Consider the following 17,269-nt stretch of genomic DNA (forward strand, 5'->3'; position numbering starts at 1 on the left):
GATGTAAATAGAGTACATGAATCCTATGAGTCACACACTCAGAGTGTAGGCCTTACTCTGGAAACATAAACATCATGTAGTACAGTATGCCAAGTGATGAGTTCAAGGTTAAAATGATAATCCCTGGTAGTTCATTCAAATATTTATCAAGTACACTTTTTTATTTATTTGGTAAACATTGATTAACATTAATGGCATCATTTTGCTGTATATATTTTTTTGTAGATTTGATCATCCATAACAATTTGATTTCAGTGCCCTTTATTAGAACTCTGAAGCTTCCCATCGCTGCGAACAGAACACAATTATCTGGCTACAAAGCCTGTGACAAAACAAGCAGTTTTTATAGTAATAGTGTAGGTAGAACTTCACATATGGTTTCCTGATCTTGCTTTTTATCTAATGAACACACACACACACACACACACACACACACACACACACACACACACACACACACACACACACACACACACACTTTTTCCTTTAACATCACAACCCAAGACCCACACATCAGCTCTCTTGTTAACTGCACTGTCATGAAATTCAAGATGCCTCCTCAGCACTCATTCTTATGATCAATTTAGAAATGCTGCTGGGGAGTAGGGATGGGTCCCTTTCACATCTCAAACAATATGGTACCGATGCCCAGTACCTGACAATCGTTACCCATTACCGGTCCTCAATGGTACCAGTTTTTGGTACTTTTGTGTGTATTAATGTGATAATACATATTACTTTGTTTAATAATTAAATTTTTTCAATGTAACATATTTATTTCTCAACAGATAAACTTGCACTGATGTGGTTTGTGTCCAGTATAGAAAATCGCCTACTCTTCCACTCCCTCACAGTCACAAGGATGCGTCCAGGTGCCAAAACATTTTTTTAATTTGATTTTATGTGAATTGGTTCTTTGTACTGCAAACAGAATTTGGTTGGTACTGATAAAAGTACCTAATGCGGTACCCATCCATACTGGGGAGTAACTGAGTGCATTTCCTTTTGTTAGTTGGACATTATTCTCCCACAGATTAGTATCATCTTTGATAATCTAGCAACAAATACACGTAAGTACTCTGTTAGTTAAAGGGGACATATCATGCTTGTTTCTCCTTTTCACTATTCCAGACTAGGATGCCTGTAAAGCATTTCTGCCCTCAGTACAAGTCATTTAGTTCCTTCATTGGCCCACAATAGCGTTCTCAATATCATCAGTTTAGGCCATTCTGAAGATCTCGTTGAAACGCTCCGTTTCGAGAATGACCTCCAGTAACCCGCAACATCACAGCCCTTTGTGCTCGGATTGGTCAGTTCTATCAGAGGGGCGGAGGGGGTAGAGCCAGGGGGCGGTTTTTGCAGCATGGCAGTATTTACATAATCGCCATATTGGATGGGGCAGACAGAGCAAGTTTGCTGTTTGCCAAAACTTCACCGTAAGGAATTGATAGCACTAATAAAATGGCAGAGTGTAGGATACGTCCTTTTGTATTGGACCCCGAGTCAGACCCGGACAGTTCTGCAGCTCAGGAGGAAGAAAATCCACCTGGACACAGATCATCTCAGGACGCTTCAGTGTGGTGAGTCAAACCGGTACTATAACATGTATAGTTTATACGTTTATACTCGGCTCTTGGTGGGTGTATCCCTCGGTGGCGGTTGTGTGAGGAACTGACTTCACAGAGGAGGAGCTGCTTTAACAGATTACTCCAATAAAAAAGAAAGGTACCTCGTGTCGTCACGACGGTCGAAATCTCGCGGCCACCTGGCAATGACCTATTTTCAGAAGCATCAAATCTCGTTCTAGGATATCAGAAAAAAATACAATATCTCTTCTTTTGAAAATTCAGGGGGTGAAAGGTCTTGTTTTCAAATTTATTATATTATATGTAAGTATTAAATCAGGGATCAGCATGATATGTCCTCTTTAACTTTACTTTTGTTGAGCCTGTTAGCTTCTCTGAATCTTTTGTGGCATTATGGTGATTGATGGGGAATGAGGAAATGAGACATCATAGTATTCTGAACATATTTGAAATATTCTTAAAGAGAAAACATCTATATATTTTTCTGACTGACAGTTGCAGCTTCTTTCACATTTTCTTTATCAAATAGGCTTAAACGTGTGTATCAGCATACCTCAACTGATTACACCAAAGGGTTTTACAGAAATACTGTCATCAGTTTTGAATGTAAAGTCTGTGAATAGAACCATTTTAAAAGTGAAGGTACCATTTTAGCTTCTGGACATCATTTTTTATGTGACCAGAGGTGTAATTTAACACATGAAAATATCAGATTATAAAGGGGATTGAGCAGTTTCCTCCTGTATTCTGTAGTCAAGTTAATGTTTTTGTTAGTCTCAGCTCTCACATTGATCATTCCCCTGTAGTCACACCAGCTCTTAATGGCCTAACAGCCATGAATATTAGATACACTTCCCTTCACCCCACAGGGCAAATATGATGAGCCAGGCTGATGCGGCTGTGCAGAAACAAACACTGTACTGTATATCTGTCTGGGTTTCAGAAATCAACAAATTAGAATGAGATAGTGAATGCATGAAAAGATACTGGCATTGGACAACAGAACCCTATAGGAGGCAAAGGAAGACTTTAAGGTACTACCTCAAAGTCTTAACAGAGGATTATGTTTGTCTCTGTTACTTCTTGGTCTTGTTTGATGTACTATTTGGAACATGTTTTTTGCCGTGAAATTATATCAGTATTCTCCTGAGTGATATAAGGTTCGTTATGAGCATGGTAACAGAGATGCTGGGTTGCAGCCCATTATGTCTGGGGGAGAGACAGAGAGAGAAAGAGGTGAGGAAGGAAAGGAGGGTGTGACAGAGAGACAGGCAACGAGTGGAAGGAGTCATAATCATCACACCATTTAAATGAAGATTCTCCTCCCTCCACAATTTTTTCACGGTCGTCGGTGAAGGTACATCATCTCCGTCTGGTTTAAGAGTGTGTTGGATTTATTTCCTGCATTCACTGCTGTACTTGTGGATGTTTTGACCAAGGTTGCTCTATTTTCCTCTGAGAAATGTGTAAGCGGGTTAGACTTCCCCTCAACATTTTTGAGACATTCACACGTTTGTGCAGACACCAAGAGGGTGGCAGTATCTGAAGTGGGAGTATCAGCGTCCCCTGAAACAGAGGAGACATGGCGGGAGACCTTGCAGTTGGAATGCTGTATAACTTAGTACTGCCACTGCTGCTGTTGACTGGTGAGTTGATGTGTGTACAGTTACTTCTTTGTTGTGAATGGGTATAACAAGAGTATTCCTTCAACACTCTCAGACCTTATAAAGATCAGACTCAGAGTAACAATGGTCTATAGTTGTCTATAAATACAGTATCGGACAAAATCCAACTCAATCAAATGATACGTTCTGCATTTATTTGCACAGCTTATATATTTTTTTAAACAAAAATCTAAAACCCTTACATGTCCCGTTCAACTCTGACCCCGCTGAAACCACAAACTCCTCATTAGCCCCTTTGCGGACAATGGAGCTTTGCTCAGTCAAACATCTTTTTATGTTGCTTACAACAGTATGAACTAAGAGAATAAGAACTGCATTCAAGATACAGTTTGTTAAGCCACTTTATTAAGCCATCTCTGGTAAATTTGCATGTCAGTGGAAAAGGCAAAATTGGGTTAGTTTTACTGAATATACTGTTAATTGTATTTTTGATGTTCCTCATTGTTTGATTATGTGTAAGTGGATTTTCACTGTAAAAAATGTCACTGAGGAGGTATTTTTAGTCACGTGAATATTCTTAAGCAATAACTGCAAGGTAATTTGAAGAGAGTATGAAGCCTATGATGCTTTTGAAAAAAAAAAAAAAAAAAAAAACCAGAATACTACGGCAAAATCATAACCAAGACAAGAAAAAAAAGCAAATCCTTGGTAATTCAATCATTTGACATCCCTAGTGTGGGATACTTGTGATAATATAAAAAAGACAGTGTCTGTGAATTAATAAACGCATTGAGACTTTCCCTTTCATGTTGTTTTCTTTCCTCAGCTTCTTCGTTCCGCTACAATGGTCTGTCAGTGGTGTATTTCCTGTTTTTGCTCACTTTACCTCTGCTGCCAAATCCCAGCCTGGTTACCATGAAAGGTAGGAGATTTCCACAGATTTTGCATAGACTTAGTTATAAAGCATAAAGTCTTGATGCAAAATTTTGTGCCCATCTGTAGTGAAGATGATCAAGTTAAATTTAAAGTGTTCTAATGTGAATAATGAATGTCACTGTGCCTCACTCATGTGGTGTCATGGAGAAAGTTAGATCTTAAAATTAATTTAAAGACTTCTCTACTTTAGATATGGTTTTGTGTAATGTATGTTCGGAGATTCATCATATGCTTGGGTGTTTTTCTGTAACATGTACATAAAAACAATTTGTTGATTAAGAAAATCAAATTGCAAAAGGTTAAGTGTTCTGCTATAGTCTGTCAAACAACAAGCTAAAATGGCACAGACAATGCAGAAGAGACAATATTGAATTGGAAAAAAGTCTGTGTGTGTGTGTGTGTGTGTGTGTGTGTGTGTGTGTGTGTGTGTGTGTGTGTGTGTGTGTGTGTGTGTGTGTGTGTGTGTGTGTGTGTGTGTGTGTGCTGTGCAAGTGCTTTCTCTGTATTGATCACTGCCTGCTGATGAATTAAAGTTTCTGCACCCCTCCCTCAAACTACTTTGTAAAGAGGATGCGGTTTGAATGGGAAAATCAATTATACATAACCTGGTAATTACAGTGAGGAATTAAAAGATGTGTTGTCAGCAATTTGACAGCATTTTTTCTTACACTTTACATCCCTTCATCTAAAACCTGTTTGCCTTTCACCCTGTCTTTGAAAGCTTCACATAACCCACAGTGGTCTTCATCGCTCCACTATGATCTTAGCCCCCTAGGCTAAGTGGTCAAGTGTGTGTTTATCCAGTGTGTGACTCATGTGTTTATGTACATCCATCTATATACTTGGTAGTGTGTGTGTGTGGGTGTGTGTGTGTGTGTGTGTGGAGAGAGGGTAGCAGAGAGGTATAAGTGAAACAAAGCTTTTAGTAAAAACCCTAAACACCGACAGCACAATTGCACACTCAGCTAAAGTTGAGCAACATCAGCTGTTATTGCTTTTTGTCTCTAACGTCTTGATTACATGCATCAAACTCTGTTCCCAGGAAAACTAATGCCTTGATTAAGACTTAAGAAACAAAATGTAAAGCTTTATCTGTCTATCTGTCTGTGTGTGTGTGTGTGTGTGTGTGTGTGTGTGTGTCTGTCAGTCGGTTGGTCTGTCGATTGATCGATCTATCGATAGGTCAATCGATCTATTTATCTATCTATATCTAGCTTTACACACACACACACACACACACACACACACACATATATATATATATATATATATATATATATATATATATATATATATATATATATATATATATATATATATATATATATATATATATATTTAACTCATACAGACACACACACACACACTTAATTTTGAATTAAATGTAATAGCAAATCAGACTACCTTGACTATTCTCATGTTGCTGTTGTAATTGTCTAAACTTCTGCCATCAAGCTAACAGCAAACAGACGAAGAAGACGCCATCCAGACTTACATTAGACTGTTTGTTTTTTGGTTAAAGAATCCAAGATAGTCATTTATATATGTTATCATGTGAAATACTACAAAAGTATTTATACAGCAAAAACAGCAAAGGCAAAGAGAAGGGTGGCGATCAATCACTCCACACTTTAACATCCAAGTGTTAGCGTTTTAACCGTAAGAACACTAGCATACCAATGTTTGCGTTCAACTTGAACCTCACCTTTAACTTACAGAGAGGTTGTTAGTGCTAATATATTTCAAATGAACAATCAGCTGTTAAAAAAAAGCAAAAAGCATTACATGAAACCCAACAACATCCAACATCCACTCTGGGTCCAGCTTTCTATTTGAAAAGAACCTCAAACTTGGGTATTTCATTCATAAAGCTAATCGGACATGTATCTCTCTTTGGTTGGCTCTTTTGTTTGTAAAAGTCTCCACAAGGGTTTAGAAACCTCATAAATTATGTTATGACAAAAGGTCGAGATGAATTCATTCCACTGAAAACAAATTTCCTAAAACTTCTAAATCACATTAAGTACTTGCTATGCAGTGTCAAAGCTAAAGCTAGAATTGTGAAGAGTGGGCTTTTTGAGTTTGGAGTTGGACACTTTGACTTTTATGAGTTTTTTAATTGTCACTTTTGTCACTTTCTTGTTTTAACCAATTGCTTCTCTGTCCAGGTAAAACAGGTCAATTCTTGAGGGGAATAATCTACACCAGCTTAACCCTCCTGACCCTGCAGTGCTTCATGCAGATCCCCTTCGCCTACATACCTCCACATGGTGAAACAAAATAACCATTTGTGTCACTTCTTTGCCTGACACATCTGACATATCTGACATGTCAGCTGATTCTTAAACTGATCTCAAATAAGTTTTGATTGAATTGATTTTAAGAAGTTAATAATACATTAATAGATCTTTATTCTTAAAAATGTATTTTGTGACATGCAAATTGGTGAAACTTTTTTAGTCTGTGGAATACCTTGGGTTTAATTTGATGACTTCTTTTTTTAATTTTACAGTCAGTGGCTTCTGGGAAGATTTCCTCTACCATTTGGGTATAGTAAGGTAGGTGTCATGCATTTCACTATACAGAAGTATAAAACTATTCCAACTTAGATCAACGCTTATAACTTCAATGAAATGTAAAACACCTTTTTTTCTGTGGCTTAATTTTCAAAGATGCTACAAAATATTTCAGAGACATATACTGTTCATTAAGAGAAAGGATATCAGTGGAGATCCAATGGATGAGTGAATGCATTTTTTCAGGTTCAGCTCAGTGGACCCTGGAAATATTGTGCGTCTCCTGGCTCCAGATGTAGGCATCCTGTTTTCTTCCCTCTTCATACTCAGACTGTGTAAAAAATTACTGCGTCCAGTGCCACAAGTCAGTCTCCATGAAAACGGCATACAGCCTACAACTGACCCTGAGGTAACACACAAACTGTTAAAACTAACAGAATGCATAATGGTACCAATCTGATCGTTTGATGAATTTGACAGGAAGCAGAAACAACTGAAAGCGAGTCCGGGGAAGAAAGTGACACAGAGGGCTCGTCCTTTGACAGCTCAGATGAGACCACCATGCCGGTTCAGTCAGGCCCTCCTCAGTTTGTCCAGAAGCTGATGGTGTTTGCAGCTGGACTGAGGCTGCTGGTGTCTGCAATTATGAACACAGCAGCGAAAGTGGTTGTGACATTGCTGCTTGGGCTTGCAGGTAAAATATGGTAGCTTGTGTGAGAACACAATTTTAGTCAATCTTTGGACTATTGATTCAAATATAATTTCAAGGTATCCATTCAATTTATCTTTCAACATTTGTTTATGTGTGTGTGTGCGTCTGTGTGTAGGTATCACACTGCCCTCCCTCACCTCAGGTGTATATTTTGGAGTGTTTCTCTGGCTGGTTTGGTGGTGGGTTTTCAGCCGCTCCATCGGCATCCTGTTCTTCAGCTCTCTATGTGTGATGATGGCCATCTTCAGTGGAGGACACCTCTTAGCTCTGTACCTCTACCAGCTGCCCCTGTCTCAGCAGCTTGTGCCACCAGAAGACGTCTTCGCCAGGTGTGAGATGAAAAAAATAAATAAACCAGCCTACACACAAGCTTGTATCACTATTGTGCTCTCACACACCATCAAACCATCTTTTCCTCTTACTTCATTTCTAATTTTGTTCTCTGCTCCTCCCTCTCTCAGGTTGTTCGGGATGACAGGTGTAATCAGGACAAACAGTTCGGACCCTCACTCTCTTGGTTTGCACCCACATGTCAGCTGGCCTGACTTCATCAACCCTTTGGTTTTACTACTGCTTTATTACACACTGATGGCTCTGCTACACAAATGGGTCCACATTACAGAGGAGGTTTGTGTGAGTGTGTTCATGCATTTTTCAAGAGATATTAAATAGACATGTGTCTATGAAATGGTTTATGTTAGTGGTAGGGATGGGTACCGAATTAGGTACTTTTATCGGTACCGACCAAATTCTGTCAAAAGTCAAAAGTCAAAAGACTGTGAGGGAATGGAAGAGAATTTCCCATGCTGCACTGCAAAAATTTTCCTGTTATACTTGATATGAGCCACATTCACCTAGCCAGTCCAAAAAAATGTCTTGTTTCAAAAGACAAAAATGAGGTCTGAATCGTTTGTAACAAGTTATTAAAAAATCTGCCATTGGAACAAGAAAAGTTTACTTGAAAATTTGCTTGTTTCATTGGATAGATAAATATTTTTTTACTTGTTACAAGCAATCAAGACCTTATTTTTGTCCTTAAATAACTTGAAACAAGACATTTTTCTGGACTGGTCAGGTAAATGTGGCTCATATTTAGTCTAAAAAGACATTTTCTACTGAAAATAAGACAAAAACACTTGATAAGATTTCATTTTTTTCAGTATGGACATGAAATTAGCATTGCAAGGTTATTTATTGAAGAATAAATACGTTAAATTAAAAATCTATATTTTATTAGTAAACTAATTGCTATTTTTTACCACATAAACACAAAAAAGTACCAAATATTGGTACCGTTGAGTACCAGTACCGCTTGCCAGGTACTGGGAACCGGTACCGTATCGTTTCAAATGGTAAAGGTACCCATCCCTAGTTAGTGGTTCCCTTTTAATAAGGTAACACAGCCGAGTACTATCACTCAAAGTCTGCTCATAGTTTTTAACCTGTACCACAATTTATTGCAACAACTTTTGCAACTGTGCTAACAATGCTACTTCAAGCCCTACCTACACTATGATTACCCTAAAAACTCTACTATTACAGACAATTATTACTCATAATGTTTACATAGTGACAGGACATTAATAGCTGCTTGTTTCAGGACACAGTTGGAGGTGATGGTGAAGAGCCAGAGAGTCCATTGGAAAACTCAGATGCTCCTCCGAGCTTCTCCAGGGTCATCTATATTTCAGGGGATAAGCAAGAGGTAAACTACAACCATGGATGTGCTTTTCTTGGATTTTATTATTCATGTGCTTCTGCCACTCATCATCAGTATTGACCCACTGCTCTGCTTCTAGTTAGATGTTCATTACCTGAACATCCAAGGAAAGTCTTCTAGCCCACATAAGCTCTAAGGTGTCTTCTTTGTCACATATTTTATAATGTATGTCTTTTGTGACACCAATCTATGATGTGCTTAATTTATCAGCTTCTAAGCAGCACAGACGATGAAACCTACCTTCCTGACGAGGTAAGTCATTTTATTATTTATGCAGTTTGGCATTATTAGCATGATGAGACGAGATGAGATGAGATGAGATAAAACTTTATTGATCCCCAGAGGGGGGATTATTTGTTGTTATTTTTATTATACTTTATATTCATTATAGATTATGTGTTAGACATGTTGATATTTTTTTCAGTATACAATATGTTTTTCTTCTTACTTCACAGCCAATGATTTTAATGACAGAGAGTCCTTGGCAAGAAGTTCATGCAAACGACCTGGGATCTTTGTTACCAGGAGCAGGATACACGAACTGTTACTCTCCACCACAGTATGGCAGCAAAGACTCCCTGCCACATGGTATCTTGAAACCTTAGTAACTCACACATTAAATCCAATCATTACAGGTTTGAGTGTGTTTTTTCCTTTGACTTAACCCTCACTTTTTATCCTTATGTTTTTCATTTCCTTGTGCTAGAGACTAAGAGCGAGAAAGAAATGGGTGAAGAGGTTGGGGAGGAGTTGGCAGCAGAGACACCACCTCCTACCACAGGCCCAAGTGGCCTGGTGATTTTTGGACAGTTGGTGCAAAAACACAGCTATGTCAGTGCCCTCATCATCATGATGGTACACAATGTTTATATTCATTTATAAAGGTTTTTAAGTTCAGCGAAGAGTCTTTCAGTATATATGACTGTGATGATCAGGCTGATCAGCTTAAGAGAAAAAAAAACAGGAAAGGAAACATTATTTTGAATTTAAGTGTTTTGTAATTCCATGAAAAATGATTTTTTTGTCAAACAGTTTCAAATTTGTTCATTGTTATTGTTGATAAACTTTTAAGCCCCCTGTTGCATGTCTAACTTTACCCAAATTAACCTACTGAATGTTAAGAAATGGAACCCATTTGTGGAGTACCCAGTATCACCCCTGTTAGTGTAGGCAGCATAGGCTCTGTTTTAAACAATACTTCAGGATTAATAAAAACCAGACAAATGCTGCCAATATTTCTCTGACAACAGTACTAGGACTTAAAACAAAGCGGTAAAAAATTATTATTTATTTATTTATTTATTTATATATTTTTAGGTGTGGAGTATCACCTACAACAACTGGCTGACTTTCGCCCTGCTGGTGTGGTCTTGTATAATCTGGATGATGAGAGACCGACGCCGTTACGCCATGATGTCCGCCCCGTTCCTTGCTATCTACGGCACTGTGCTGCTCGTGCTTGGATTTCTGAGTGGGCTCCGTTTGAGCCGGGCCGAATTGTACCCTGGTCTCCCCCAAGCTGTAATAGTGGACTTTGACCTGAACAGTTACCACCCTGCGCCCTGTGTTCACCTGGGAGCTAAGGTGAGACACAATCGTTAATGTGTCAGAAGTTGCAACTGTTACTGGTGCTGTGATTACATTTGGCTATGCAAGAGTGTCTTTTTCACTGACTCAAGGGTCAATAAGTCTGAAAGAAGTCAACAACCCCCGTTTGAAATTATCTTGGATGGGATATTGTCAGATAGAAGATAGCTCTGGTAAGGTTTATGAAAGTCTACCCAGGGAGCACTTAAGTGTTTTTCTTCTTCGTACCAAAGACATCAAAAAGCTTTAAAAGGTCCTTCGTAACTTAATGTATTCAACTTTTCAACCCAATAAGTGAAGTTTAAAATCTGTGCGTGCTGTGATAACATTTGCACCAATTGTGCTGATGTGCTATTTTTTATTATGAATATCTTATCAGAATGACTGTGCATTTTGCTCAACTGTTTGTGTATGTGCATCAAGTTTATTTTGATCATGACACACTGCATGTGTTGCAGGTCTTTTATAGCTTCAGCTTCTGGCTGATGTTTCGCCAGCAGCTGAAAGAGAGGCAAGAGGAGCAGAGTTTGAAAGCACAGTCTTTGGATGAAGTTAAAACTGATTCAAGTAAGTCATTTTGAAATTCTGTTTTATTTTAACAACAAACTTCAGTAACTGTTAATTCATTTTGTTTACGTATTTGTTATTTTCAGGTATGTACATGACTTACCTCTAATGCATGTTAAGAGATAGCCATTACTATCTCAGCTTTTATTTTATTTTTGAATTATGTGTTTAACTAATTAATATAATGTAAGAGAAGGGTAAATATGATACGATTATCTCTCTTTTCTGCTTCTTTTCATTCATTTTTGAGATTTTTATTTTTGTACTGAATTTTTTTTTTTATGTTCTTTTTGACAGAATGAAATAAAGTCTAATTAACTAATTAACCAACTATCTTTGGACAACAGTAAGGTTTGGTGTAATTCATGACAATCTTTTCATTTTTTGTCAGGCTAGATGAATGACATTGTTTGACAAAAAGTTAAAATGCCCCACTGCTCTCCTCAAATCTCCTTCACCCTTCAATTAACCTTCACTTAATTTTGTTTGCACCATGACTTTTCCCATTTTCAGCAGAGGAAAATCAACCATCACCTCTGGTAGCAATGTTGATTTCAGGAGTGAAAGAGGTGCTGGTGAAATACTGGATCCTGTTCTGCTGCTCCATGTTCTTTGTGGTCAGCTTCTCTGGAAAGGTACAGTACCACTTAAAGACAAAGCACTGGAAAATCCAGACTTCCTCATTTTTAAAGTGGTCTCTTTCTAACACTGCTATTTCAAGTTATCACAACTTTGGAGGGAATTTTGCAGCAGAACTCAAAGGCTGATATGAAGTCAGAAATCTGGATAGATTTTTGTAACTTTATAAGCCGCGTACTTTAACTCTTCTACCGAGGGCATTAAGAATAGAATAGAATAGAATAGAATAGAATAGAATAGAATAGAATAGAACTTTATTGTCACTGTAACAAGTACAACAAAATTAAAGTCACAGCAAAAATCAAGAAAACAAAAGTAAGACAGTGTATAGAAAGTGCAAAAAGGTCCATAAGAAAATAGATGATGACAGCTTGTCCATCATTGTCCAGTTCAGCCAGCCTCCACCTCCACAGGGTCCAGGACTGAGCTTCTTCAGTCATGCTCCATCTCTGTCTCCTAGATCCTGTCTACTCACAGCAGGTGAAGCTCTTCCAATCTGGCGTTGGTGTCTGATGTTAGCTCCGTTAGCAATGTCTGTGAATAGGCAAGCCATAGCCAACAGGGCGGCACCTAGCATTAACACAAATGTATAGCTATTGGTTTGCATAACTAAATTCATCACTTTTGGCTGTGTGGCTCTATGGACCAGATCTTCTTAAAGTGATGTGACCACGCCCTTAATTTGTGAACACCCACATAGACAAACCCATACTCCAATTTACTTGAAAAAAAAGGGGAAAAAATAGTTTTTTGTGTCATTCTGATAAAAACTTCAGATTCACATTGTTAGGCTATAACTGCTGCCCAGGGACATTATGGCATTGAGTTGCACATTCAGTCTAAAGCAGATTTCTTGAGTAAATACAATGTAGGTATCAAACTGACCTAAATCTTGACTGTTTCTCATGTTAAGGTGGTCGTCTACAAGATCCTCTACATTGTCCTTTTCCTCTACTGTGTTGTCCTCTACCAGGTTTGTGATTTTCAAGATTTCTGTTTCTTTCACCAGCTCAGTTTTATAAGTGATCTGGTTATTAGTAAATAGCAGCAGGCAGTTTGGTTGTTTTCTGCGGTGTAAAGATGAGCTTCCTCATTCAGCTTCTTCTGTGAACTCATATACATGTATATGTTAACATGGTCAAGAAGAAGTGTGCAAACATCGTTTTGATATCGTATTACTTAATAAGTGGAGAAAGAAAATTGTCTATCAAAATTTAGCTGCTGCATAAATTAAAGCCTGTCCATGTGTATATAACATTGTAATGTGTTAACACCAAAATCATCATCATCAGTGATTCAGAATAATTCAGCCTCTTGCCACAAACTCTGGGAAAGCACACACTAAAAGTCCACATGCTGCTGATTGTAACAATTTTGCTGTTAAAAGTATTGATTATGAGTCATAATCACTCAGTTTTTGCTGCTGTTTTCCTGTTTTCTCCCCATCATGTTTCTGCTGACCTTTTAGAAACATGGCAGGCACTTACAGGAAGGCCTAATGGCTGTAGAGGTGATGGAATATGAGACAGAAACATAAGCCTGTTTTAAACAACCTAAAGCTTACAATCAAGGCCCAAAAGTGAACACCTTCACTAGTGAGCTTAGAATTTATACATAATAAAAAAAAAAACAGTTGAGGACTGCGTGGAAAGCCCTCATGGAAAGCTGTTTACATGGAAAAGACTCTTTTATCTATGTCATCAAGTAACTGGCTAGGGCAGATACATGTTGGTCGCCATGTCAGCTCTTTCCCTTTAAGACTGCTTAAAAGGTCTTCTTGTCCAGCAGTCATGTTGCTAATTCCACTGCGAATGAGTAACCGAAGGATGTTTATTATTAGCAGCCACAGCCAGTCAGAGTAGTCATTAACACTGACTATTTGAAATTGCAGACATTTCCAATCTAACAAAATTAAATGTCCCATGTGTTTAATATTACAGAAAGTTTGGCTTAAAAACTTCCTTAATGCATTACTCCCGGATCACATGGCTTTTTTTTTTCTCAAATGTACTTGCCAGTTAAGCGTTTTCCCAGCTTAAATGTATGTAAATACACTAATGTTTTATTTTGAGTTTAAGCGCTGTTCCAAGTCTCATGTGTGTTGAGGACTTGCCTGATTGCCGATGCACGATTTACCTTTTTAGGTATCGCTTTATATTAAGGTCCTGTAATAAGCATTAATAAGACCTTTGTAAGTACTTATAAAATGCTTAATCACATTATTATTTGTTTATAAGACTATATTACTGCTTAATACATGTTTAATAAAGTCATTGTAAGGGTTAGGCATGAGGCCCTGCAGGTTAGGTTGAGGCATGGGGCCCCGAATGGTTAGGTTTAGGGGAAGGGCTGGGGTAGGGCTTATGACAGACAAAAGCAGAAGACAAAAAACAAAGAGGGTTAGGGTTAGGGCTAGGTTCCATATACCTTATAGATTAAGTTGTCTTGTATGAACTATTACAATGACCTTATTAAACACTTATTGAGCAGTTATATAGTCTTATAAACAAATAATAGTGTGAATAAGCATCTTATAAGTACTTACAAGGGTCTTATTAATGCTTATTACAGGATCTTAATATAAAGCGTTACCCTTTTTTACTATCAGTAATATCATGAACAAAATTCCCCACTGGCTTTGGACCAGGTTTTTCTCTGGTCTATGGCACGGTTAGTTTTTTTGCATCCTCAAAATACCAATGTCCCTCCTACCTAACCAAGCAGATAATAAATAATCAAAATCAAAACAGTAGTTTGATTCAAGAGGGTCTCTTTAGACTGTGAATGATGTTGTGGGTTTGTCTCTCCTTAGATCCGTTATGATGTGTGGAGGCGTCTTTTAAAGACGTTTTGGGCGGTGGTGGTTGGTTACTCCATGGTGGTACTGATAGCCATCTACATGTACCAGTTCAGGAGTGTTTCTGGTCTGTTCAGGCAGATCATGGGTATGTCTGAGGATGGGTGAGTCTTTTTATATTTTAAGAATAAAGCAGGAAAGTTTAGAGTTATGTAATGATCATCGTGTTGGACTCTTGTTCTCAAATTATCATTTGTTTCATTTTCAGTCTTCGCGACATTGGTCTGGAGCGTTATGACACCGTGGAGCTGTTTGCACGTATTCTGCTTCCTGCTGCTTTCCTATTGGCTTGTATCCTCCAGCTGCACTACTTCAACTCAGACTTCTTGACCCTTACTGACCTCGACAATGTTCCTGTCAGACAGGTTTCCAGGTGAGACAGAAATGATGTGATTGTGAATAGTACATTAACATATTGAAACTTTTAGCCATATAGTCATGGGATCAACCCTCAAATGGATCTTCAGCAGCTGCAGTTGTTGTTCTGTAACTGGATACCAGTTGGTAGTATGTATATGTACGTATAGTGTACAGTTTGTATCTACATAAGGAGCTGATTCCTTTCCATATCGCCACCATCCCGCACCACTATGTTTCTAGCTATGGTAGTCCAGAATAGACAAACTGTATGCCTTATGTGCTATCTTTAAAGACTTTTTGATGGATTGGGGGGTACTTTTAAATCAAGCTTAGTAATTTGATTCTTTTTTTTTTTTTCAATTTAAATGTTTAAAAGCCCTAGATCCTTCATTCACTGTGACCAAATATGTTGCTGCTGTAGCTTCATACTGTGCTGTTCTGGATGGGGTCATTCAACCCAAAAATCTTTCTTAACTCATTATTTATCTTCTTCGTTGTCTCTTGTCTGATCCATTCTTCTCTCCACCCAGGGAAGAAGAGTTCAAGAATTCAGTCAACGTGATTTCTGAGACGTGAGAGACACATTTATTTGTTAACATGTTTTATCGCTCCTACAATTGAAAATCTTTCAGTCGTCATACAAAGTTCAGTCTGACTCGATTATTAACACAAACTTTTTGAGTTAAAATGGGCTGTAAACAACTCGTGTAAATGTACAGTCTGTGAAGAACAACAGGTCCCAGTTAAATTTTATAGGTGAAGATATTTGTTGATCATAATCATACATAATGATTACCAATTTAGAAATCCTTTGTGTAATACAGTAATACTTCCTTCAAATTTAGAATCTGTTTTCATTTTATTTTCCAGAATCAAGGAAATCCTGGTAAAATTCCAGAAAAGGTAAGACTGTTCTCTGATCTTGTTGCTTGCTGTTTGAAAACTAGGTGGAATTTAAGGGACAAAAAAAAAACTTTAAAAAACAACTTTTGTCAAAGTTTAAAAACTCTTCTTTTTCTAGGCTCGTCAAGGAGCAGATGGGAAATGGAAAAAGTCAAGAGACTCTCGACAGCATTGGGCTCCAAACTTCCCAGGACAAAGAGACTGAGGCGCAGGAGATGACAGAAGAAGGTAAAACCAGATGGTTCCTTTGTTTCTGTTTGTTTAAAGCCACTGCTCGGACTTCAATCCTGAAATAGTCTCACTTATAAATACTTTGATTTACAAGAATGAGCTTCCTATTCTGTTACACCATTTTACCTTTGACACATTCATTCCCACTGGTTCAACCACTGGCCCAGTTAATGTAGGTTTTAATTTAATGCTAAGAATGAAAACCCCTCTGTTGAGTTTTAAAATGGTTTACTATTGTGTTACTTCAATGCAGTTGAGCATAATTTATCAGTTTTTCATTGTTTGCTTTCCAAATAATGAAAAAATGTGGGGGTATGATTATGTCTAATGCCCTTCCCCTCCCCCCGCCACCATCTCTTCCTTCTAGTGCCTCTCCAGAGCAGTCGTGAGGACAAGTGGATTGTGATTGTGGACAGAGCGAGTCTGCTTCTTGTCCACGCTCTATTAGGGCTCTACAAGCTCCAGGAGCAGAGCTGGAGACTGCTGGAGCTCCACAGCCTTAAAATTGTTTCCTCTGGCATCATTTGGGTGTCCCTGCAAGAGGTGGGATATGAGCTATGCTTGTGTGCGCGTGCAAGGTCTTTTTATAGCACTTTGCTGTCTGCTTGAAAGAAAATTGTTTCTTTCTTTTTATCTACACAATATTACAACAGACATTTTCAATCCTGAAATTACTGTTTACTGTTTAAAGCCTTTTGCTTATTTGGCCTGACAAAATGTGCTGTCTCACAGAAAGAAAAACACAAGTTGTGATTTACATTCAACAGGTATCTCTGATGAACCTGCTCTTCCTGGTCCTGTGGGTTTTTGCACTCCCATTTCCACGTCTACGACCTTTGGCATCAAGTATCTCTGCTGTGTGGGCCTGTGTCATGGTGGTGTGCAAGATGTTTTACCAGCTCAAAGTAATCCAACCCCTCGATTACTCCTCCAACTGCACAGCCGTAAGTATCTGTAACTGAGTGTTTAGGCTTAGACTTGGTTCTTCTCTTGGCCAGCAGATTAATTTCTTGGTTTTATGTAACTGTCC

At 38.2% G+C, this 17,269-nt stretch overlaps 1 protein-coding gene across 1 annotated transcript in view; it reads left to right on the forward strand.

Moving 5' to 3' along the window:
• The first annotated feature begins 3,163 nt into the window (after positions 1 to 3,163).
• The window catches only part of LOC141799175 (piezo-type mechanosensitive ion channel component 2), a 34,380-nt gene continuing 20,274 nt past the window's right edge, over positions 3,164 to 17,269 (forward strand). The window contains exons 1-23 of the mRNA XM_074681319.1: positions 3,164 to 3,232; positions 4,038 to 4,133; positions 6,316 to 6,417; positions 6,660 to 6,705; positions 6,910 to 7,072; positions 7,144 to 7,357; positions 7,491 to 7,704; positions 7,837 to 8,008; positions 8,976 to 9,080; positions 9,306 to 9,347; positions 9,551 to 9,683; positions 9,802 to 9,950; positions 10,413 to 10,679; positions 11,141 to 11,249; positions 11,763 to 11,884; positions 12,802 to 12,861; positions 14,701 to 14,849; positions 14,954 to 15,118; positions 15,636 to 15,677; positions 15,976 to 16,008; positions 16,127 to 16,236; positions 16,607 to 16,782; positions 17,007 to 17,183. Coding sequence (XP_074537420.1) covers positions 3,169 to 3,232; positions 4,038 to 4,133; positions 6,316 to 6,417; positions 6,660 to 6,705; positions 6,910 to 7,072; positions 7,144 to 7,357; positions 7,491 to 7,704; positions 7,837 to 8,008; positions 8,976 to 9,080; positions 9,306 to 9,347; positions 9,551 to 9,683; positions 9,802 to 9,950; positions 10,413 to 10,679; positions 11,141 to 11,249; positions 11,763 to 11,884; positions 12,802 to 12,861; positions 14,701 to 14,849; positions 14,954 to 15,118; positions 15,636 to 15,677; positions 15,976 to 16,008; positions 16,127 to 16,236; positions 16,607 to 16,782; positions 17,007 to 17,183 — 2,910 coding nt within the window. The 5' untranslated portion in view covers positions 3,164 to 3,168. The remainder of the gene's footprint in view (positions 3,233 to 4,037; positions 4,134 to 6,315; positions 6,418 to 6,659; positions 6,706 to 6,909; positions 7,073 to 7,143; positions 7,358 to 7,490; positions 7,705 to 7,836; positions 8,009 to 8,975; positions 9,081 to 9,305; positions 9,348 to 9,550; positions 9,684 to 9,801; positions 9,951 to 10,412; positions 10,680 to 11,140; positions 11,250 to 11,762; positions 11,885 to 12,801; positions 12,862 to 14,700; positions 14,850 to 14,953; positions 15,119 to 15,635; positions 15,678 to 15,975; positions 16,009 to 16,126; positions 16,237 to 16,606; positions 16,783 to 17,006; positions 17,184 to 17,269) is intronic.

This window comes from Halichoeres trimaculatus, unplaced genomic scaffold, assembly GCF_033239565.1.
Source record: "Halichoeres trimaculatus isolate MK-OKI-2021-1 unplaced genomic scaffold, fHalTri1.1 fHalTri1_scaffold_11, whole genome shotgun sequence".
NCBI classification, from domain to species: domain Eukaryota; kingdom Metazoa; phylum Chordata; class Actinopteri; order Labriformes; family Labridae; genus Halichoeres; species Halichoeres trimaculatus.